Genomic DNA, 24,797 nt, shown 5'->3' with positions numbered 1-24,797 from the left:
TGCATATTCAACATGCATTAGTCCTTCTCCATGCAGGTCTTCACATCAGTGAATCTTATCCGGTCTGATATGCTATCAAGCCCCATACTGACATTTAAACATAAATACAGAAATATGTTGGGAGAGTCTTTTACATTTTCTGGATCTTGGTTTTTTACCTCTAAACTGTAAATGAATCCAAACAGCTGATTTCCAAGTCAACTTTGAGTTTTAACCTGCTACCCATTATATTATTAGTAAAGGATGTGTTACTGATCATTCAACAAGAACAGAGGACAAGAACAAGCATTTTAACCTGCAGACCTGTTGCATTTCTCATTTCTTCTGCTGCAACAGCTACTGTGTATGCTGCCCGGTGGGGACTCATCCTGTTGGCTCTAGTGAAATCAACCCTCCCACTGTGTGCAAGCCAGAGACACATACTGGCAAGGGTCAGATGTTTTCTCTAGGCATTGCTAATAGCTTCCAGCCAAAGAACTCTAAGGAAAATGAATAGTTTGCCACAAACTGCTTTTTGGATCCACTATACAGGGAGTCTGAGTTTCATACCTGACATGGCACGTTCTGATCTGTCACAGCACTGGGTGCAACCTTACTCTCCAAAAATTTATTTCTTTGTGAAGCATTGTACTGCAATGTGAGTAAATTTGCCATGTAAAAAGTTAAACGTCCCATAGTGAAGTTAATAGACAAAAGGAATAAAAAATGTTTATGCCATCCATAATAAATTTATCTTAAAAATAATTGTTTTTAAAATAACTTATTTTGAAAATCATAAAAAATTGGGGTGAAACAAAGTCAAAACACCTAGACACAATTAGATATCATTTTCAACTTTCAAATATATATATATATTTTTTTTTTAGATGGAGTTTCACTCTTGTTGCCCAGACTAGAGCCCAATGGCACGATCTCTGCTTACTGCAACCTCCGCCTCCTGGGTTCAAGCGCTTCTTGTGCCTCAGCCTCCTGAGTAATTGGGATTACAGGTGCCTGCCCCCATACCCAGCTAATTTTTGTTGTTGTTGTTGTTGAGACGGAGTCTCGCTCTGTCACCCAGGCTGGAGTACAGTGGCACGATCTCGGCTCACTGCAACCTCTGCCTCCTGGGTTCAAGCGATTCTCCTGCCTCCGCCTCCCAAGTAGCTGGGATTACAAGCACACACCACCAAACCCAGCTAATTTTTGTATTTTTAATAGAGATGGGGTTTCACCATGTTGGTCAGGCTGGGCTCGAACTCCTGATCTTGTGATCCACCTGCCTCAGCCTCCCAAAGTGCTGGAATTACAGGCATGAGCCATTGTACCCAGCCTAATATTTTGAATTACTAGTTAATATGGCATTGACTTTGTTCAGAACCAGTAGAACACACTCTAGTAATCTAGATAGGCCTTTCCAAGAGCCAGAAGATTTTTGTATAATAAAGTTCAGGATCTAGCACCCCAGCTTCAAGTCTCCTAAGTATCAAACGCCCTTGCAGGTAATTCTAATAACTTGAGATCTTCTTAGAGCAAGAAAGTTGGCTACTTTCAATTTAGTTCAAGAAAAAACATCAATTAATATATCTTTTAATGGTATAAGCATTCTGGCTGTCCTTCACATCTTTTCTCACCTCATTATCAAAACAAACAAAATAGAAGAAGAAAACCATTTTAAGGTATAAAACAGTTTTCTTGATATTTTTATTTTTTTTCCAGTAGTTTTGGGAGAATAGGAGGTGTCTGGTCACATGGAAAATTTCTTTAGTGGGGATTTCTGAGATTTTGGTGCACCCATCACCTGAGCATTGTACACTGCACCCAATGTGTAGTTTTTTATCCCTCACCCCCCTCCCACCCTTTCCCCTGAGTCCCCAAAGTCCATTTGTATCATTTGTATGCCTTTGCATTCAAATAGCTTATCTCCCACTTCTGAGGGAGAACATATGATGTTTGGTTTTAATTCCTGAGTTAGTTCATTTAGAATAATGGTCTCTAATTCCATCCAGGTTGCTGCAAATGTCATTATTTCACTCCTTTTTATGGCTGAGTAGTATTCCATGATATATGTGTGCATGTGTGTGTGTGTATCACATTTTCTCAACCAACTCATTGATTGATAGGCATTTGGGCAAGTTTCTTTTTCACATGACTTCTTTTCCTCTGAGTAGATATCCAGGAATGGGATGGCTGGATCAAATGGTAATTCTACTTTCAGTTCTTTAAGGAATCTCCACACTGTTTTCCATAGTGGTTGTACTAGTTTACATTCCCACCAACAGCTTAGAAGTGTTCCGTTTTTACCACATCCACACCAACATGTATTATTTTTTGATTTTTTGATTATGGCCATTCTTGCAGGAGTAAGGTGGCATTGCATTGTGGTGTTGATTTGCATTTCCCTGATCATTAGTGATGTTGGGCACTTTTTTCATATGTTTGTTAGCCATTTGTATATCTTCTTTTGAGAATTGTCTATTCATGTCCTTAGCCCACTTTTTGATGGGATTGTTTGTTTTTCTCTTGCTGATTTGTATGAGTTCCTTGTAGATTCTGGATATTAGTCTTTTGTCAGATGTATAGATTGTGAAGATTTTCTCCCACTCTGTGGGTTGTCTGTTTACTCTGCTGTTTTTTTTTTTTTTTTTTTTTGCTGTGCAGAAACTTTTTAGTTTAATTAAGTCCCATCTATTTATCTTTGTAAAAACAAAGCTGCATTTGCTTTTGGGTTCTTGGTCATGAAGTCTTTGCCTAAGCTAATTTACAGGAGGGTTTTCTGATTTATCTTCTATAATTTTTATGGTGTTAGGTCTTAGATTTAAGTCCTTGTTACATCTTGAGTTGATTTTTGTATAAGGTGAGGGATGAGGATCCAGTTTCATTCTTATACATGTGGCTTGCCAATTATCCCATCACCATTTGTCTAATAGGGGATCCTTTCCCCGCTTTGTTTTTGTTTGCTTTGTCAAAGATCAGTGACTGTAAGTATTTGGCTTTATTTCTGGGTTCTCTATTCTGTTCCATCGAGCTATGTGCCTATTTTTATACCAGTACCATGTTGTTTTGGTGACTATGGCCTTACAGTATAAAGTCAGGTAATGTGATGCCTCCAGATTTGTTCTTTTTGCTTAGTCTTGCTTTGGCTATGCAGGCTCTTTTGTGGTTCCATATGAATTTTAGAATAGTTTTTTCTAACTCTGTGATAAACGATGGTGGTATTTTGATGGGAATTGTATTGAATTTGTAGATTGCTTTGGCAGTACGGTCATTTTCACAATATTGATTCTACTCATCCATGAGCATGGGACATGTTTCCATTTGTTTGTGTCATCTATAATTTCCTTCAGCAGTGCTTTATAGAATTCCTCATAGAGAGGTCTTTCATGTCCTTGGTTAGGTTTGTTCCTAAGTATTTAAATTTTTTGCAGCTATTGTAAAAGGGGCTGAGTTCTTTATTTGATTCTCATCTTGATTGCTGTTGGTGTATAGCAGTGCTACTGATTTGTGTACATTAATTTTGTATCCTGAAATTTTGCTGAATTCGTTTATCAGATCTAGGAGCTTTTTGCAGGAGTCTTTAGGGTTTTGTAGGTATGCAATGATATCACCAGCAAACTGACAGTTTGACTTCCTCATTACCGATTTGGATGCCTTTTCTTTCTTACTCTTGTTTGATTGCTCTGGCTAGGCCTTCCAGTACTATGTTGAATAGAAGTGGTGACAGTGGGCATCTTTGTCCTGCTCCACTTCTCAGGGGGAATGCTTTCAACTTTTCCCCATTTGGTGTTATGTTAGCTTTGAGTTTGTCACAGATGAGTCTTATTATATAAAGGTATGACCCTCCTATGCTGATTTTGCTGATAGTTTTAATCATAAAGCATTGCTAGATTTTGTCAGATGCTTTTCCTGGGTCTATTGAGATGAGCATGTGATTTTTGTTTTTAATTCTGTTTATGTGGTGTATCACATTTATTGACTTGCATATGTTAAACCATCCCTGCATCCCTGGTATGAAACCCACTTGATCATGGTGGATTATCTTTTTGATATGCCATTGAATTCAGTTAGCTGGTATTTTGTTAAGGATTTTTGCTTCTATATTCATCAGGAATATTGATGTTTTCTTTTTGGTTATGTCCTTTCCTGGTTTTGGTATTAGGGTGACACTGGCTTCATAGAATGATTTAGGGAGGATTCCCTCTTTATCTTTTGGAATAGTGTCAATAGGATTGGTCCCAATTCTTCTTTGAATGTTTGATAGAATTCAGCTATGAATCCATCTGGTCTTGGACTTTTTTGTTGGCAATTTCTAAAATTACCATTTCAATCTTGCTGCTTCTTATTGGTCTGTTCAGAGTTTCTATTTCTTCCTGGTTTAATCTAAGAGGGTGGTTTATTTCCAAGAATTTATCCATCTCCTCTAGGTTTTCTAGTTTATGCACATAAAGGTGTTCACAGTAGCCCTGAATGATCTTTTGCATTTCTGTGGTATTGGTTGTAATATCTCCTGTTTTGTTTCAAATTGAGCTTATTTGGATCTTCTCTCTTCTTTTCTTGGTGAATCTTGCTAATGATCTATCTTTTTTTGTTATTATTTTAAAGAACCAGCTTTTAGTTTCATTTGTTTTTGTAATTTTTTTGGTTTGTTTCCATTTCATTTAGCTCTGCTCTAATCTTAGTTATTTCTTTTTCTCTGCTGGGTTTGAGTTGGGTTTGTTCTTGTTTCTCTAGTTCCTTGGGGTTTGACCTTAGATTGTCTGTTTGTGCTCTTTCAAACTTTTTGACATAGGGATTTAAGGCTATGAATTTGCCTCTTAGCACTGCCTTAAGTGCTATCCAGACTGATCCTTAGGCAACACCACCATTAGTAGGCCAGAGAGAAGAGAAGGAACATTTATTATTTACAGAAATTCAAACAGTAGAGAAAACTCCACAAGGCAGAATTAGGAATTGTGAGTGGATGTTGCAAGGCACAGATTTCTGGCTCAATATACAGGACAATATTCTAACAACTAAAGCTGTCAGCGATAGTAGGGGCTATGTCCTTGGTTTTGGAGTGTTCACAAAAGCCAATTGACTCATCACTCAGGATCCAAGGCTATCAGCAAGGAAAGAGAAGGAAGACTCCTGTTAAGTTTTTTATATCACCCATTAGATACATAGTGTGTGATATTAAATAACATCACCAGAAAACTGTCTGTGTATTCTATACATGTAAACTAAGTTGAGGATTATGGCAACCACTTACTTAAATCAAAGTTAACCAAATATATTTTGGCTTGAGATGGCTGATAAAATCAAATCTCAAGAGATTGTCCCCACTGTCCTCTCCTGACTTCTCATGTTCTCTTTGAGTTTAGATACAGTCTTTTAATGTAATGGTAATTCTTAACTTTCGGGTCCCTAGACTATAAATCATTTTCGATGCCCACTTCCATAGAATACACAGCTATTAAGATTATTTCCTATGTCTTGACTTTAGATAACCTTATGACTATGTGCCTGGGTGTTGATCTTTATGCGATAAATTTCCCAGGTATTCTTTGAGCTTCCTGTACCTGTATGTCTAGATCTCTAGCAAGGCCAGGGAAGTTTTCCTCAACTATTCCCACAAATATGTTTTCAACACTTTTAGATTTTTCTTCTTCCTTAGAAATATCCATTATTTTTAGGTTTGTTCATTTAACATAATCCCAAACCCCTTGGAGGCTTTTTTCATTTTTTTAAATTCTTTTTTTCGTCTTTACTGAATTGGGTTAATTCAAAAATTTTGTCTTTGAGCTCTTAAGTTCTTTCTTCTGCTTGTTTAGGTCTATCGCTGAGACTTTCCAGTGCATTTTGCATTTCTCTAAGTGTGTCCGTCATTTCCAGAAGTTGTGATTGTTTTTTTATTTATGCTATTTCCCTGAAGATTTTTCCCTTCATATCTCATATCTTTTTTTGATCTCATTTAATTGGACTTCACCTTTCTCTGGTGCCTCCTTGATTAGCTTAGTGATCGACCTGAATTTTTTTTCTGCCAATTCAGGGATTTCTTTTTGGTTTGGATCCATTGCCGGTAAGCTAGGGGTATATTTTGAGAGTGTGAAAGAACCTTGTTTTGTCCTATTACCAGAATTGTTTTTCTGGTTCCTTCTTATTTGGGTGGACTATGTCATAGGGAAGATCTGAGGCTAAAAGGCTGCTGTTCAAATTCTTTTGTCCCACACTATACTCCCTTGATGCTGTGCTCTCCTCCTTCCTCTAGGGATGTGGCTTCCCGAGAGGCAAACTGCAGTGCTTGTTATTAATCTTCTGGATCTAGCCACCCAATGGAGCTGCCAGGGTCTGGGCTGGTAGTGGGGGGTGTCTACACAGAGTCTTGTGATGTAAACCATCTTCAGGTTTCTCAGCCATGTATAGCAGCACCTGCTCCAGTGGAGGTGGCAGGAAAGTGAAATGGACTCTGTGAGGGTCCTTGGTTATAGAATTGTTTATTGCAGTGTTTTGTGTTGGTTGGCCTCCTGCCAGGAGGTGGCACTTTCAAGAGAGCATCAGCTGTGGTAGTATAGGGAGGATCAGGTGGTAGGTAGGGCCCTAGAGCTCCCAAGAGGTTATGTCCTTTGTCTTCAGAGTTTTTCGGCTGTCTCCTGGGGCCTGCAGGAACAATCTGCTTCCTACACACAGGGTCTGTGGATTCTCTCCCATTTGTATATCTTCTTTTGAGCACTGTCTATTCATGCCCTTTGCCCCTCCTTTTTTTTCTTGCTGATTTGTAAAACAGTTTTTAAAAATGCATTTTAAAAGACTTAGAATCATCTTTTCTGAATTAGTAAATAATCATTTATTGATTTTTCTGGCTGTGTTCCAAGTGAATCCAATCTGTCTACCACTTCCTAAAATTATCTTACCATTCATGTTATTGCTCATAAAACACTAAATGATACCGAGCTCCCACAAAACCTCATACTCCAATCTTCAATGCAGAATAAGTTTGGTAAACGGTCTTAGAATTTCCAAGATGCCAGACTTCCTTTTTAAAACAGAAAGTTTAACTAAATATAAAAATTATACAAAAATTCAAACTTTATATTATATATTCATTAACATACCATTTAGATCTAAGTCTTTTTAAAAATAAGATGATGGCACCATTGAAACATTTAGAGACTGAGTATCCCTCTAGAGATTGGGATGAATTTCACTTTATCAAATAAAATCATTGTAACTAGTTTTGGAAATGATCCTAAAATAAAAAGCATCAGATATGGCCTAGGGCACACTTATAGGGACCATTGGTGCTGAATTTGCCTTCTTTTCTTAAATTCCTAGAAGAAAAATTAAAAGGGATGATTTTGGTCATTGACCGTACTTTCATTTTGTCAATGCCCTAGTTGAGTTTTATGATTCTTTCTTACTTACTGAGTTAAAACTCCAGAGTGGCATTCTTCATCAGAAGACCTTTCACACTATCAGTAACTCTTTTGGAAAAAATTTGAGGGATACTAAGGTGAATGAAATCAACAGGTTCATTCATTCACTCATTAAAGAAATCACCAAATATTTATTAAGCACCTGCTGTGTGATGGGCCAACTATACTTGGAGGTACTAGGGGAATAATGAGCGAGTTAAAGAGGAGAAGTCTTTGTCATCTAGGAGCTCACAGTTGGGTGGGGGATGTAGACATTAATCAAAAACATCAAAGGAAGAAATGCAAAGTGATAACTGGAAATGCTTGGAGGGAGAATATTTTTAGTACGGGGTTGGCCTGGTCACAGAGGTCAGGGCATGTGACTGGAGCAAACAAAGTTTGAACTGAGATGTAGAGGATCTAGAGAAGTTAATTAGGTGAATGCAGAAGAGGCTGAAGGAAAAGAGACGAGAGTTGCAAGTGGAAAAAGTTATGCAAAGACCCTGTAGCAGGAAGGAGCAAGGGGCACTGGAGGAACTGAAAGAAGCCAACATGGCTAGAGCATGGCTCAAGTACCCAGCTACGCCTAAGTGGGATGAGCAGTGCCTGTGAGGCAGGTAGAGGCCAGACTGCAGATCCAATAGGTCAGGGTCTTGTTTGTTTCAAAATTCTTTCCACTCTTTCTCTTTTAGCAATTCAAAACATATGGGAAAAGATCTATTTGCATCTGAAAGCCTGAATCTGACTTTCCAGAATTATTGTCCCTATTAGAGCTAGGGGAAAACGCTGGCATTTTTTTTTTTTTTTCTTTTTTACTGTAGAGGCTTGTTTTGAATTCAGAGTTTTCTGGGAGCCACAAAAATCCACTGTATCTTGAGCCCAGCATCTAGAGGCTCTCTAAACTATGCCTCTGGGAAGGAGGATGGAGGAGGGAGAAGAGTGAACGGCGGAGGGGATTTATCTAGGGAGGCAGAAAAGCAGTATTAGGAAATTCTCTGCTTCTATCCTTTTCCTAGCTTGGCCTAGGAACCCAGAGGAAAAGATTGCACTTGAGGCAGCTGCCTATGGGCAGCAGCAGTGCCCACAGTTGGGCAGACTCCACACTGGGTGATTTTCTCAGACCATCTGTACCTTGTGCGGTCCTTCGTTTAGCTGTCTTCTACATTTGCTAAGAAAGGAGCACAACCTGTTTAACACTTGGTGCAATTTTTGATTTGATAAAAAGATAATGCCCCAGTTCAGGAGACAGTGCAGTGACAAGGTGCAGATGAGACTGAAATACACCTTTCGGTCTTCCAGAGGGGGTTGCCTCTGGCTAGAAGCAGCCTTGTCAGCTTACTACAGTGAATCTCAGAACATTCTCAATTCTATGCGTGCCATGCTCTGAAAGGTTGAGAAGGACTGAGAAAGTATTTGGGGCTTCTGTCATTTTAATTTTCTGTGACTTGAGAGTGGAGTGAGAAAAGAAAAAGTTAGGTGTTTTGAAACACAAGTGATATACTTCATGTTCTAACTCACTCTTTCCTTTCTCCAGGGCTCTTCATTTTTTGCACTGCAATTATCAGTCAGTCCAACTCCCACTTCATGTTTTTCATTTAAGCTGTTAAAAAAGTCTTCCTTACCACAAGAATTATATCACTTTCTCTTTGTATAAATCTTATAAATGAGTGAAAATAGTCTGTTTATTTTCCTCATCTTATTTTTTATTTTTTAAATAATATCCTGAAGAGAAAATCAAATATTTGAGAACACCGAGTGCTTTCAAAAAAGGAAAAAAAAAATACAACTTATTTTTATTGCCCTGTGAAATTTGCTTTTCTGTGAAATTCCATTGAGCCTTCCTATCTTGAAGTCATTGCCATTTTCTCCAACTCTGAATCAGACTGAGTCTCCAGGTCACTTCAGAGTTGTGATGGATGCCAGCAAAGTGGTATTAACTGTTGAAAAGCTACCTTTCAATTTTTGTGGGATGAAGTAGGATAAAATAAATAAACCCACCTTATCCTAATATTAAAATTATATAAAAATCTCTTCAGCAGACGGAGGTGCAAAGATAAAGTAGTGGACTTAGAATTTAAAGTGCCTCACGTGTTAAGTGTGAAAAATATTACGAGGCAGGTGGATTGCCTGAGCTCAGGAGTTCGAGACCAGTCTGGGCAACACGGTGAAACCCTGTCTCTACTAAAATACAAAAAAATCAGCCCGGTGTGGCGGTGTGCACTTGTGGTCCCAGCTACTCGGGAGGCTGAGGCAGGAGAATTGCTTAAATCCGGGAGGTGGAGGTTGCAGTGGGCCAAGATCACGCCACTGCACTCCAGCATGGGTGACTGAGTGAGACTCCGTCTCAAAAAAAAAAAAAAAAAGTAAAACATTATGTTTTTCTCTAACAGATATAAACCTCTCTGATGATTATCAATAATAACGCTTACAAAACTTTATTTTTATTTTATGCATATCCTTTCTGTAATAACATTTTAAAGTGGAACATTTTGTGGGTGTTCTGGTCCAGAATAAGACATTTTAAGCAAATCTTCTACCCACTTGCTATCAATCACCTCTTCCTTTTGACCTCTTTTCCTCCCATCATCCCACCCCCACATATATAATAATAGAGTTGAATCCTCACAGAGCTGTGAATTCTCTGGCACAGTTTGTTCTGTTCTTGAAGTAGTATCTTCTATAGAAGTGGGCATCAAAAATGATTTATGGTCTGGAGACCCAGAAGTTAAGGATTACCATTACATTAAAAGACTGTCTCGGGCGCCTGTAGTCCCAGCTACTTGGAGGCTGAGGCAGGAGAATGGCATGAACCTGGGAGGCGGAGTTTGCAGTAAGCTGAGATCAAGCCACTGCACTCCAGCCTGGGTGACAGAGCGAGGCTCCATCTCAAAAAAAAAAAAAAAAAAAAAAAAAAGACTGTCTCTAAACTCAGAGAACATGAGAAGTCAGGAGAGGACAGTGGGACAATCTCTTGAGATTCGATTTTATCAGCCATCTCAAGCTAAAATATATTCGGTTAACTTTGATTTAAGTAAGTGGTTGCCATAATCCTCAACTTAGTTTACACATATAGAGTATATTGACAGTTTTTGGTGATATTATTTATTACCACACACTACGTACCTAATGGGTGATATAAAACTTAACAGGAGTCTTCCTTCTCTTCCCTTGCTGATAGCCTTGGATCCTGAGTGATGAGTCAGTCAGCTTTTGTGAACACTCCCAAACCAAGGAGATAGCCCCTACTATTGCTGACAGCTTTAGTTGTTAGAATATTGTCCTGTATATTGAGCCAGAAATCTGTGCCTTGCAACATCCACTCACAATTCCTAACTCTGCTCTGTGGAGCTTCCTCTACTGTTTGAATTTCTGTAAATAATAAATGTTCCTTCTCTTCTCTCTGGCCTACTAATGGTGGTGTTGCCGAAGCATCAGTCTGGGTTGTCTCCTTTTCTGCCTTGGGGATGCCTGATAGTCTCATGACTTGAAATACCATCTATATGCTGGTAACACCCACATTGATACCAGGAGCCAAGCTGACATGTGGACCATATATTCCCTTCTGCCCACATGTCACTTCCACTTGGATATCTAACAGGCATGCAGAAATTAACAAGTCCCAAGCCTGATGCTCCGATGACTTCCCATCTCAGTAAATGTTAACTCCATTCCTTTAGTTGTTAGTTATCCCCTCTCCTACCTACTATTTTCTTCCCTTGTCACTGCATTCCAATCAACCAACTAACCTTCTCGGTAGACTTTAAAGACACCTGGTGTGTTCTTGCCTCAGGATTAGTGTGCCCCATCCCCTTCACCTGGAACATTCTTTCCCTAGATATGTATGTGATTTGCTCTCTCCTTTCTCTCTCTCAAATTTTTGCTTATATATTCCATTATAACACAAAGCCTTCCTTAATTACCTTGTTTAAACTGTAACCCAGCCTCCTTTTCCAACTTTATATTATAAGTTCTATCGGAAATTATCACCTCTTCTTGTATATTTTACATGTGTATTGTCGTCTTCTCCCACTAAAATGTATTACAGTATACTTAAGGAAGAGTTCTTTTGGTCTGGTTTTTACTGCTATGTCTTTACAACATACAACAGTGCCTAGTACATACAAGCGCAACAAATATTTATTAAATGACAAAAAACCTGATTGTTTTATACAACTAAAGTTCCACAGAAACCACTTTGTTCAGGGCAGTACCAAACCAATATAAAGACTCCAAAGACGCAGTTTTCTTCAGATTTCAAACTTCTATCACAGCTTAAACTAAGCTCATGCCCAGCCTGCAGAGTCCCTTTCCTCTCCACGATCAAGAACAAGATGAGCTCTGGATGACCCTTCCTCACCATCCTGTATCTGTTTCTACTTTTCCTTTACCTGGCACTACTGAACTGACTCAGATGCTGCAAGCATGCCTGTGGCACTTATATGATGGCTTGGGGACACAATCTCCTTAGGGAGAAAGTAGGGCTATGGTCAGGAGGGGAGATGGATATGGGGCACCCTTCAGACCTGGTTAGCATACTCTGCCTCACTTCCTCTCCCCTTCCCTGGTGGTCTCTTTCCCATTGTCCAAAAGCCACACAGGAACCCTAGTGTGCAGCACACAAGCCGGTCAAGTAGAAAGTTACAGTCAGTGCAATCGGAATTTTACCATGCATTTAATTAACTAGATTTTTTTAAAGTTCATTTTAAAAATGAAGTTACCATTTTGGGTATTTAATTCATTCTTGGGTGAGATGGTCCTTTACTTGATTGGATTGCAGTAAAATTTAAGACTCTTATTATTTCACTTAAGCTATTTATTCTTCTAGAAATGAACACAAACACTATGCCTTTTGTGAAACTATACCAAAAGCTTCTGTTTTAGATTATGAGATATATTTCTTTTATTTAAATTTTCCTACATTTTTCATATGTGTTCATGTTAGAGAAAATGTAGCTTATTGGCTAACCTAACTTTCTGTTTTGTTAAGAGTTAAGCAGAGATCTCTTCTGTTCAACTATAAGCTGTTGAAAATTTGTCTTAAATTTTGGCATAGTGAATCTAATGGGTTATTTCTTTTCAAAGTAGCAGTGTGGCAAGTGTGTGGAATCACCCTTGAAATCATGAATGGGCACTAATGGAAGACAAGACTTGCTTAATTATGCTGTGTCATCTTAGAAACTGTTCTGTTAACAGCATTTTAAGAAATACTTTCAATGGTAATATTCATATGACATGTTCAAATGTAAGGTCTGCTTGATATGTTCCAATAAGCTCCCTAGAAATTATTCCTATTTAAAAGCTTTTTACTTCCTGGATTCTTGAAAATGGCTCTGTAAAATGCGTGTGTGTGAGGAAGAGAAGATTATTCTGTTTATTTTTAATAAAGTACTCTTAAATTTATCCTTTTAACCTATTAAAATATTAAATTAAAATATCCTTCTTTTTTTCTCTGGTTGTAAAAATTTCAGAAACTCATAGTCCCATAGCTATCCAAAGAAACTTGAATTCCCCTGATAAACGCTGTCAGAGCACAGGGTCATCTCTGACCAGCTCATTGACCTCCATAAATAAACACAATGCAGTGAACTCCCAGTACAAAAGTGGCACTGACAGATCAGATGCTGGAACTGACTCAATGAACTTCTCCTGTTTCATTCAGTGTCTGATCACTGAGGAGATTTTGTCTTCCTGTAGTCATCAAAACTAAGGAACAAATCCCATCTTTTGTCCAATCATTTCCAATTTTGGAATAATAATTTTAAGTAGGTAAATATTAAGTTACACAGAAGGTTATATTTTTCAGTGTAACTTCATACTTACCCAGTAGGAAGTATCATATTTACCTAGTAAAAATACCAAAATTTCTAAAACTATTATTTGGAAAACTAATGTTCTTAAAAAAGATTATATTTCTTTTCTCTACCTTTTTTTTTAATGGTTTACCCTATTAAAACTACTCTCCAATCTCAGGAACTATCACATTCATATTTAGTAAATTTAAAAATCTAAAAAACTATTTAAAAATGGCCATAAAACAATAAAGTTTAGAACCATCAATGTCATTTAAATCTTAGGGGGAAGTTTTTTTTTTTTTTTTTTTTTTTTTTTTGATAAGGAGCCTCGCTCTGCCGTCCAGGCTGGAGTGCAGTGGCGTGATCTGGGCTCACTGCAAGCTCTGCCTCCTGGGTTCACGCTATTCTCCTGCCTCAGCCTCCCGAGTAGCTGCGACTACAGGCGCCTGCCACCACGCCCAGCTAATTTTTTGTATTTTTAGTAGAGACGGTGTTAGCCAGGAGAGTCTCGATCACCTGACCTTGTGATCCACACGCCTCGGCCTCCCAAAGTGCTGGGATTACAGGTGTGAGCCACTGCACCCAGCGAGAAATTTTTTTTAATGAGTGTTTTTATTTCTAAAGAACTGTGGCAGAGATGGAGTAATTTCAAAGACCTCAAACCAACTCCCCGAATATTAGGACTTACTCTCGTGAGGACAAAATAAAAAAATCATACTGCTTAATAAAAGGAATTGATACATTTTTAACAGTAGTAAGAAAAAGATGAGGATGATGATACTCATTATAATGACTTTAGTAATGCCTAACATTCATTGCATGTTTTAGTTACCAGGTACTGTGCAAGAACTTCACATACATTATCTTATTTATTCTTTATAATAGCCCTATGAAATAAATGTTCTTATTATTCCCATTGTATAGTTGAGGAGCCTGAGATTTAGAGGGTTTCACTAACATATTCAAGGTGAAGCCTGAAGTAGGAACAGCCATCTGACTTCCAAGCCTAGTAAAGCATGAAAACATGAACAACAACAATACCACAATAGCAACAACAACCAGCAATCTATGCCTGTGAGCAACAGGTAAACAGGGCCAAATATGGCCAGCCTATCCCTATAGTCACCCAAATATCTGTGGAGATCTACCATGCCTTAGGGTAGATGAGCAATATATGTGTGGTTTTAATATTGAACATCAGGTTGGTGACACTGGCTTTTGTTAGCCCATCACTATTTGCTGATCCTTTGGGAGGTAGCATTCAAGAATAGTTTTAAGAGCTGGAAGGCGAGGAAATCTCTCTTTTACCTGTCATTCTACACTTTCATCGTGCCCTTCACATTCAGTAGTTGAAGTGCCACATTTAATCATCTCTTTATTATACCATGTCCATTTATAATTATTGATAATTATGACAGAATTAACTGGTTACCAAGCAATGTGAGTTTTTAAGACTGAATCAGTCATAGTATATATGAAATGTATGAATTCCTTCTTTATGGAAACTCAGAATATTATTGTAGAATATTGTTATTCTACAATATTATTTGTAGAAGTAGGCACCTGCAGACTCTAAGTACAGGGATTTTTGCATATCGTAGGAACTCATTCTTCAATTGTTAATAATTAGCCTTCATTTTGGCTTAAATAGAAGCACAACATATATTTGCCATTACTAAAGCCTGAAAATAGGAAAACACTGTTACGCTTAGAGGCTTAGCACATGGGACATTTTCATGTATTAATACTTCCTCTGAGTTATGCCAGTAGGACTGTCTCAGAAAATAATGAGACCTTCGCAAATGCCAAAAGAAAACAAACTCCTAACAGCTTGTAGAGTCTGAAAATAGAATTTGAATAAAGACAAGTACAAATATGAAATATGAACATACTTAAGCTTATGAATAAATTAGATAATTGGTATTAGACATAATTTTTTTTTTTTTACTTAAGCCCTTAACATAGTGGTTTCTTTTCTACTCTAACAACTTGATTTTCTTTTCTAGGATTGGCGTGGGTGGGTTTGAAACATCCACAAACTCCAAGCCTTAAATATCTAGACCAGTTAAAATATTTTGGCAGTTAATATTGTAGAGTTAAATTGTAGCACATTTATTAGGAGCTATGGCCTTATCGATTTTTTTCTTTTTTTTTGTCTGTGTGACCTACTTATTTTTCTCAACCACAAGGTGTTGAGAATCCCTTCAACATTGAACTCTTCATGGGTTATTTTTGAACACTAATCATTGAATTCACTTACCTGGACCATAAATTTTAATTTTCTGCCTGGAGTTTGATTCTGACTGGGCACATTTCCCAGGAAATAGTGAGTATTTGCTTAAACATGAAGCATCTGTGATTTTTCTTTTGCGATTCACTTATAGGAGAACCCTCTGTTATTAATAGCCTGGGGCAAAGGTTCTATGAGAGAGACAGAATGGATGGCTTTTCCTTTTTTACTTCCTGAGAAATGACAGATGGTATAACATAAACACCCAGTCTCTCACAAGATATAATTTGAAAAGCCTTCCATTAAAAGTAGAAACTAGACACAGTGCACTTAAGGATAATCGACCTTGGATATAATCACCCTAACAAGCAATGAAACAAGCTCGCACCTCATCTCTGTCAAATATATGGATGTCAGACACCCTTTCAAGTTAAATGTAAAGTCTCTGTATTGTAAATATTTTAAATTTTTCTTTATGTATATTATGATGTTTTTGACATCTTAAAAAGCTTTTCTGGCTGCAGACAGCCTGCCTCTCCTGTGGCTTGTTAATTCTGAAAGATAAGAAAGCACCCAGCCTGGAGCATGCCTTTCACATACCGAATAACCAGTCCAGTGCCATACCTCATCCATCTGACCTATACACCCCAGAAGGGGATATTCCTCTGCCGTAATCATCCCAGGGCCAGGAGCCAGAAACCAGGCAACCCACACAAATTATTCAAACTAGCCAATCCTAAACTGTTCACCGTGCCTTGCCTTGCCTTTCCCAAGAAAATACCCCAAAAGGCAGTGGTCTAAACCGTCGCTTTCTCCTGTCTTCTGCCTCCTGACCACCCTAGTGTCTTCTTTCTGGCGTAGCCCTGAGTGGCTTGCTGTGCCTCCTGTCTCTAGGATGTCTAAGTTTAATAGACTTTTTTTTTTTCTTTTCCTGAGGCTCTCTTCTGTCTCCTCTTGTGGCCATAAAAGAATATAAAACAGTCTCTGAGTAAAGTCTTTGCTTTCTATAGAATCATAATGATTCTCACCAGTCTTGAGCTTGGCTCTCATTTCCAACTCTTTCTATAAATGGACAGTTTCCTCCCCACCAACTTATTCTCAGAAAGATACATGCCAGACTGATGAGAGTATCTATCTGTGGTGAGGGAAGAAAGGGCTAGAACTGATCTTCAGAGAGGGTTTTAGCTTTATCTGTTAACAATCTAATTTTTTATAAGATAGATGAAACAAATATTCATAACTATATTAAAATTTGTATTTAATTCAAAACCCTAGATATTGTCTCTGCTCAAGGTTATCTATTCCTGGGCCCTAGTATTACTGTAACTTCTATTTTTCCCAAGTGTTTTCCAATGTTTCCTATGTTACTACACACAGGTGTATCCTTAAAATCCTACCCCCTCTTTGGCTCCCATTGTGAGGTAATATTTTAGTGTATTTCCTTTGGGTCAAGAGTATGTATGAACACATATATATTTACTTATATACAAATGGAATCTTGCTCTGGTAAAGAAATATGTTGAACTTACTTGTTTTTGACTTCCAAGACTGCCCCCGCCTATATAATAGTAATTCCATTTCTATGTTTAGCACTTTAGAGCCAACAAAAAACACTTTTATTTTCCATCTCAATCCCCAAAATAGTTCACTAAGGTAAGTACAGTCTACCTCCCAACCCCTATGCCAGGCTTCCTTGCTGTTTTCACTTCCTTTTCTTACAATATGGCAAACTACTTTTTCCCGATAAGCTGCTACCTATAGTAGAATTATCTTGGTCACTTTCAACCTCTTATTTCCCTGTTTCCTCATTATTTACCGTCTAGGCTGAAACGGATATTGGCAAGAGAAAATAATAACAGAAAATAAGCCTCCATTATAAGATGGCATTATTTGTATGAAGGGCCTGTTTATGGAAAGGACAATATATTAAAATAGTATTTTTACAATTTTTAAATATTTTAAAAAAGTACATGGTTGGATTTAGGAGTAGATTGAACACGTCATCTGCTGAGAAGCTAAGGAATGACATCAGCATGTGTGTAGATTTCTGACATTAGAGCCGTAGAAAAGAGCATTTACAAAAGCTAATTTGTCTGTTTTCTTTCTATCCCTTTCCTCCTTAAATTCATGTCATAATATGTCATAATGTTATCATCAAGATATTTATAAAATACAGACCTGATTTAAAAATATTGCCTTGATTAAAAACCTTTGCTGGATCACCATTACCTACCAAGTCAAATCGGAATCCTTTAGCCTGATCTATAGATTCTTTAAACATATGGTCCATCCGACCTTTCCAAGTCCATTTGTGCCCTCTGTACCAAAAACTGTATGTTCTAGTCACACAAAGTTGACAAAGTGACAAACAGCACCTAAACTCACCAGATGGTGCCAATCCTCCATGACTTTGCTCTCCCTGTACCCACTGACAAAGAATGCCCTGTGGCCACTTCCTCACTTGTTGAACTCTTACTCATCCTTCATGTCTACCTCAAATGTTCCTTCTAAGACCTCTCAATCCAGAATTAATACTAACTCATTAAAAGCAATATTATAAAATGCTTAGATGGACAAGGAGACATAAAAGAGTACGAGAGAATGCACATGAGGCTGTTAATATTGAGTAAACTTATCTGGATTTTTATTTCTTCCAATGTCCAAGTAATACTTTTCCTTTTCCCTGAGACCAGGTTTCCTTTTATTGACCAGGTTGGAGTGCAGTAGTAAAATCATAGCTCACTGCAGCCTCTAACTTCTGGGCTCAAACAATCCTCCTGCCTCAGCCTCCTGAGTAACTAGGACAACAGGTACATGCCAACGTGCCCAGCTAATTATTTTATTGTTGTTTTTTTTTCGCCATGTTGGCCAGGCTGGTCTTGAACTCTGACCCTCAAGCAATCCTCTCATTTCAGCCTCCCAAAGTGCTGAGATTATAGGCGTGAGCTACTGCACCTGGCCAAGTAATACTTTTGAGGTATAAAAAATTAAAATGAGCTGGACATGGTGGCTCATGCCTGTAATCCCAGCACTTTGGGAGGCCGAGGCTGGAGGATCACTTCAGGCCTGGAGTTTGAGACCAGCCTGGCCAACACAGCGAAACCCCCCCTGTACTAAAAATACAACAAATTAGCTGGGTGTGTTGGAATCCCAGCTACTCGGGAGGCTGAGGAATGAGAATCAACTGAACCCGGGAGGTGAAGGTTACTATAAGCCGAGATCTGTCTCAAAAAAAAATATTAAAATGAAGATTTTAAATAAAAGCAATAATTGATAAATAATTCCATGAATAAAACTATATTGATTTATCTATATTAATTTTGTACAGGGAAATTCTATGATTTTTAGGCCCTTGGATACCTGGATTCTTATTCCTGAGCCACTAACAACTAGATGTGGAATCTTGGTGAAGTCAGTCTCTGAACGTTAATAAGATTAGAATGTTAATAAATGAACTTTAAAGTTCCTTCCAGCACTAAAATTCTACGGATTTAATCACATATGTGCTTCAATGAATATATTATCGCACTTCGCCAATCTGATTTTTATGATTTCAAAAGTTGTTAAAAGGAGTTGGTTTTGTAGTTCTTCTTTGTCTATTTCTGGGGCAGGGGTGACCTCAAATATAACTGCTATAGAAAACAAGACAGATAATTCAAAATATCACCCTTCTTTGTTTCCATGGTGGCTCTCGATACATACAACACAATATTTCTTAACATGCTGTAATTTCTTGGTTTGCATTTCTGGATTTTTCCTTTTTTTTTTTTTGAGATGGAGTTTCACTCTTGTCACCCAGACTGGAGTGCAACGGCGCAATCTTGGTTCACTGTAACTTCTACCTCCCAGGTGCAAGGGATTCTACTGCCTCAGCCTCCCGAGTAGCTGGGATTACAGGGACCTGCCACCATGCCTGGTTAAGTTTTGCATTTTTAGTAGAGATGGGGTTTCACCATGTTGGCCAGGCTGGTCCCAAACTCCTGACCTCAGGTGATCCACCCACCTCGGCCTCTGAAAGCGCTGGGATTACAGGCATAAGCCACCGCATCTGGCCACGTGTCTGTTTTCCTGTAGATTGTGAGCCCCCAGGGTGGGTGTAAGGGCAGGAAATGCATCTCCCTGGTGCCACACACTGGGTTGACTACACAGTAGGTGATTAACAGTTCACTGAAGAGATGAATTAAAATAAAGGACATTTGTGTAAAAATATGCTCTAAGTTTTTGTTTTTAGAGATGGAGTCTCACTCTGTCACCCAGGCTGTAGTGCAGTGGTGCGATCATGGCTCACTGCAACCTCCACCTCCTGGGTTCTAAGGATTCTCCTGTCTCAGCTTCCTGAGGAGCTAGGGATTACAGGTGTGCACCACCACACCTGGCTAATTTTTATTTTATTTATTTTTTTTAGTAGAGATAGGGTTTTACCATGTTAGCCAGGTTAGCCTTGAACTCCTGACCTCAAGGTAGACCTGTCTACCTTGGCCTCCCAAAGGGCTGGGATTATAGGCATGAGCCACCACGCCTGGCCTGTGTAAAAATATTCTGATCTAAGAGAAAAGGATGACTAATCTTGTGACTGATAACTTGAAATCTTGTCTTTTTTCTTTATAATTTAGATTAGAATTTTAATTGATCTGTTACTTATTCATTAATTACAACAATTTTAGGAATTCTTGATAATTTTTACAAACTTTATTGGCTTTCAGGTTGTTGCCAAATTAATTCGACCATCAAGAAAAAAAGAGTAGGTTTTATGCTAGTATACGTCAAAAGCTGTTGTTCTTTCTGATCGCAATGCCTTCAGCCCATTCTGGGAGATGAGGCAGGAAGATGTGAAGAGCTCAATGTAGTTGTGGTCCATCTGCAGGGACTGGAGAACTCTTGTAGGAAAATCTCACCTGAAGTCCTTGTCTTAGTGAGGCTAGGCCAGGCCATGCAAAGAACTAGGGACCACCCCATACTCACCATTGTCCTATATGCCGTCTGAATTAAACACACACTCTCCATCCACGGAAAAGCAAAGAAAAGTGACAAAGGGCCCATGGATTTAATTCCAGCTATAAACAATGGTGTTTCCTTGCCCTCTTCTGTGGTGATGGTCTTTCTGCTGCCCAGTGGGTCTAAGAGTAGCCACTGGCTCAAAGGCATTCTAACAGCAGTGCCCTAAAACCAACATCCTTGAACCTCGCATAGAAAACAAGAAGTGATCTGAGTATTATTTATATATGCCTTCCTCATAGAGATTTGCAACAAATTTTAAGCGTTTATAAATAGAGATATTAGGAATTTTAAAAAATGAGATTGCTAAACAAAAATAGATTTCAAATAACAATTAAAGTAAAATATAATTATTAAAGAGCATACCGCAGTACCCTGGGGTTCCACATACTGTCTTCATGAGCACTTGATGTTCCACAATTTTAGAGAGTCCAAAATCAGCTAACAACACAAGAAAAAAATTTAATGAAGCACATCTTCTCAGCTTTTATGACAAAATATTTGTTATTCAAAAATAAAACTAACTTATTTATCTATTTGCTTTCTTTTGTATTTGATGATGGGGTGAAGGTGGGTGGGAACAAGTCACCCAAGAGGAAGCTAAAGAAAACAATCCATGTGTTTCTTTAAATTGGAGAAAAATATGACTTCCAAATACATTTACAAATAAATCTATATTTAATCTTTGTTCTTCTGTACAATTCCCTGCTTTCAGCAAATAAGTAATTTTTTTCTTTCTTTCTTGTTTTTGTTTGTTTGTTTGTTTGTTTAGATGGAGTCTTGCTCTGTTGCCCAGGCTGGAGTACAGTGGTGTGATCTCGGCTCACTGTAACCTCTGCCTCCCAGGTTCAAGCAATTCTCTGACTCAGCCTCCCGAGTAGCTGGGATTACAGGCACGTGCCACCATACCCGGCTAATTTTTTGTATTTTTCATAGAGACGGAGTTTCACCGTGTTAGCCAGGTTGGTCTTGATCTCCTGACCTCATGATCCGCCTACCTCGGTCCCAAAGTGCTCGGATTACAGGTGTGAGCCCCCGCGCCTGGCCAAGCTATTTTTTCTTAAAGTAATAGTTGCAATAGTTATATTTTGTCTAATGTTGTTACTTCTGAAATTTATGTAACAGTAACTCTAAGGGACAATACAGAATTAATGATATAATCCAGAATCTTTAGTTTATTGACAGAGAGGAGAAAAAAATAGACTTTCATCAGTGACACGAGAATTAACAGAAATATCAAAAGGTTTGTTCAGCTTGAAAATACATGTCAGTCTCTAATGTATTTCACTTATAAGAATTTACTCTCGTAAGAAGACTATAAGATTTTTTTGGTAAGAATCCTTTTTATTTATTTCTCAGAATATTACCTAGGTAAAAGATTAACGAAAGTTGCTACCATTATGATCTATTTGCTGAGCTATATCTCTTGCACTCAGGAAACATCAGGAAACCATTCAAGGGCATTCTTCAAGAGAGGCAGGTGCAGAATGAATTCCATTTTAGACTTCAAAGATAAACCCATATTTCCTGGCAGGTGCCTGATCCTTATCAGTGAAAGCAGCAGGAAGCCCTTCAGAAAGAAAACCTCTCCTGCCTAAATTAGTATCTATCCATCCATTTAAAGAAATTGCTTTAAGGATTAAATCTTTGAAAGTGATGTGAAAGGAAATGGAAACTGCCTGCTGTCCCCTGCCTTACAGGAGTGATTATGAGAACAAGCTGGCTGCCCAGCAGGACTTTCAGGATTTTTTCCTTAGGTTCTTGCATTCATAAAGTACATTATGTTATCTGAGCTCTTCCCTGATATGAACAACTTAATTCTTAAAGGTGTTAACATCTGTAAATGCAGTGAATTTGGCAGATTAGCACGATAAGGACGGTACCAGAAGAGCAATGCCCTTCAGAAGATTTAATGAAGATTCCACTAGTGAGAATTACTCGAAAATAAAGTTTATAATATTTTTTGAAATGAAGATTTGCTTTGGAAGAGACATGGAAAGTAACATTTATTTTTTTCTAAAGTGCTAATTAAAGGTTTCTTTGGGTAGATCAGAATTTCCCAAAGTTCATCTTTATAGTTTTTCAAAATGCTTATTGGTAAAAATAAAAAAAAGTCTCATAGGATATGATATAATATGTCAATTTATTTGTTAACAGTTTAAAGGTTCTGGAACGTCCTATAGAAATACAAATCTTGTTTAACTTTTTTAAAGTTGGTATTTCCTAACTTATTTGATCAGCCATAGCATTTCTGTGAATCACTCCCATCCTTATCCACCTTGCTGAGAAACCAGTGTTCTATGGAGTGCATTTTGGAAAAGGCAGATTGTAATTTATCTCTGTTCATATAAACAAGCGACTCAATGCCTAGACTCACTAATATGTACTGAATATTTTATGTCAAAGTTCTTTATTACCTAAAATTAAGCTCCAAGCAATCTGTGGAATAAAAGTTAATGTCTCCTAAAGATGTGTTACTTTTTCTATCATTTTGTTCACTATAAACTTATTTACAAAATGCAAGGTCATCTCCTGTGGTCCTTGCCATTTCTAAGCTGTGATTTCTTTGTGTGCCCAGCAACAGAATACTAACTTTTAAGCAATATTTTCCGAATAAACATTCCAGGAAAGAGCACTAACTTCCAAAACAACATATTATTCCTTTATAGATGTCAAATATTCAGGAAAACTGAATGGATGTAAAACTGGATGGAGCAATATTTAAAAATTCCACACAGTAAAATTTTTTCTGCTCTGAAAAAAGGGGTCACAAAACAAGAAGAAGTGTTCTCACCAATTTTGAGTGGTGCATCTGGGGCTGGAGTTGCATAAAGAAGATTCTCTGGTTTGAGATCACGATGGACAATCCCATTTTCATGTAGATACTAAAGAGGGAAAATAATGAAATAACATTTGTGTAATTCTATTTATGGTTCGAATGTCTATACTTAACCTTTTAAGAACTATAAGTTATGTGATTCAAGAACACACATATTATGACTTAACAATAAATACCATAAAGGACAATCTGTTTTAAACTGTATACATTAAATAATACTTTATAAATAGTTACCTAAATGTGATGCAATTTAAATTGCATAGAATCTATTCCCAGAATGACATATTTACCCTCAGCTAATATTAGTTACAATTCTCTTTATGCATATTACTATATCAACTGGAATTAGCTAATTATTATAATGATGTCAAGGTGCTGTGTACTGAAATTTGTCTAGCTTATTATCTAAAAAGCATAATTGGATGTGTGCTCTTATAAACCCACATAGCAAAGACTTCATAATTATTGTCTGAGCAGACATATAGATGTGAGTATTTTAGACACATAGATGTGAGTTATTATAGAGAACTATCGTTAACAAGACAAATACTGTTTGATAATGATGGATGCACTCATAGGCTCTTCTGAGAATTAGTAAATCTAACTGTCAATATAGATGTTGAAAGTTGTATTTGAGATGAATCTTAAAGATCACATCTAGCAACTCTGCTCATTTTATTGTACTTTAAATTATTTTGAAAAATCATGTATAAGCATACATGCAACATATTCTCATTGTAAATGCTGAAGTCCTACCTGATTTCCCTTCCCCTAGTTCCAGTTCCAGTCCCCTCTTCAAAAGTAATCCCTCATCAGTTTGAAACGTTTTTTCCCAAAAAGTTTGTTTGAACATTTTTTCTATGCATTTACAAACAAGTCTATATACACCGGGCTAGATTCACTAACGCCTAGAAAAAGCATTCTAGGCGTTAGTGAATCTAGGTTCTGAGTCACTTGTTTATATGAACAGATTTCTTCACAGATAGCAAATATTCAGGACATCTGCGTATTACATTGGCTCATGCCCGTAATACCAGCACTTCGGTGGGCCAAGGTGGAAGGACCATTTGAGTCCAGGAGTTCAAGACCAGTCTGGGCAACCTAACAAGGGCCCATCTCTATGAAAAATTTTAAAAAGCCAGGGATGATGGTGCATGTCTTGTAGTTCTAGCTACTCTGGAGGCTGAGGTGGGAGGATCACTTGACCCCAGGAGGTCAAGGCTTCAGTGAGCCATGATCATGCCACTGCACTACAGCCTGGGTGATAGAGCAAGACCCTGTCTCGAAAGAAAACAAAAACAAAAACAAAAACAAAACAAAAGACTATATATGTATATACACAAGGTAATATCCCTCGTTCCTTCCATTTTCCTACTTAAATATATCATTAATACAATTTTTCGGTGGCTTTTTTTCTGCTTAACAAAATATCTTTAAAAGCTTACCTTCATATCACTTTAGTGTATTCTATTGAATTCTTGCATCTTGTATCGTAATTAATTTACTTATTCATTTTTAATGGACATTCAAGTTGTTTTCAACCTTTAAAATGTTACAAGTAACACAATATA

General features: G+C 37.7%; 1 protein-coding gene across 1 annotated transcript in view; it reads right to left on the bottom strand.

Moving 5' to 3' along the window:
* Window positions 1–24,797, bottom strand: part of CAMK4 (calcium/calmodulin dependent protein kinase IV) — a 265,759-nt gene that overhangs the window by 25,518 nt on the left and 215,444 nt on the right. The window contains exons 7-8 of the mRNA XM_003259823.3: window positions 23,182–23,272; window positions 20,754–20,828 (exon numbers count right to left, since the gene is read on the bottom strand). Of these exons, the coding sequence (XP_003259871.1) occupies window positions 20,754–20,828; window positions 23,182–23,272 (166 nt within the window). The remainder of the gene's footprint in view (window positions 1–20,753; window positions 20,829–23,181; window positions 23,273–24,797) is intronic.

The sequence above is a fragment of the Nomascus leucogenys genome, chromosome 2, assembly GCF_006542625.1.
Source record: "Nomascus leucogenys isolate Asia chromosome 2, Asia_NLE_v1, whole genome shotgun sequence".
Classification (NCBI taxonomy): domain Eukaryota; kingdom Metazoa; phylum Chordata; class Mammalia; order Primates; family Hylobatidae; genus Nomascus; species Nomascus leucogenys.
The sequence above is the reverse complement of the archived record's forward strand: the minus strand, read 5'-3'. Positions and strand labels throughout refer to the sequence as shown.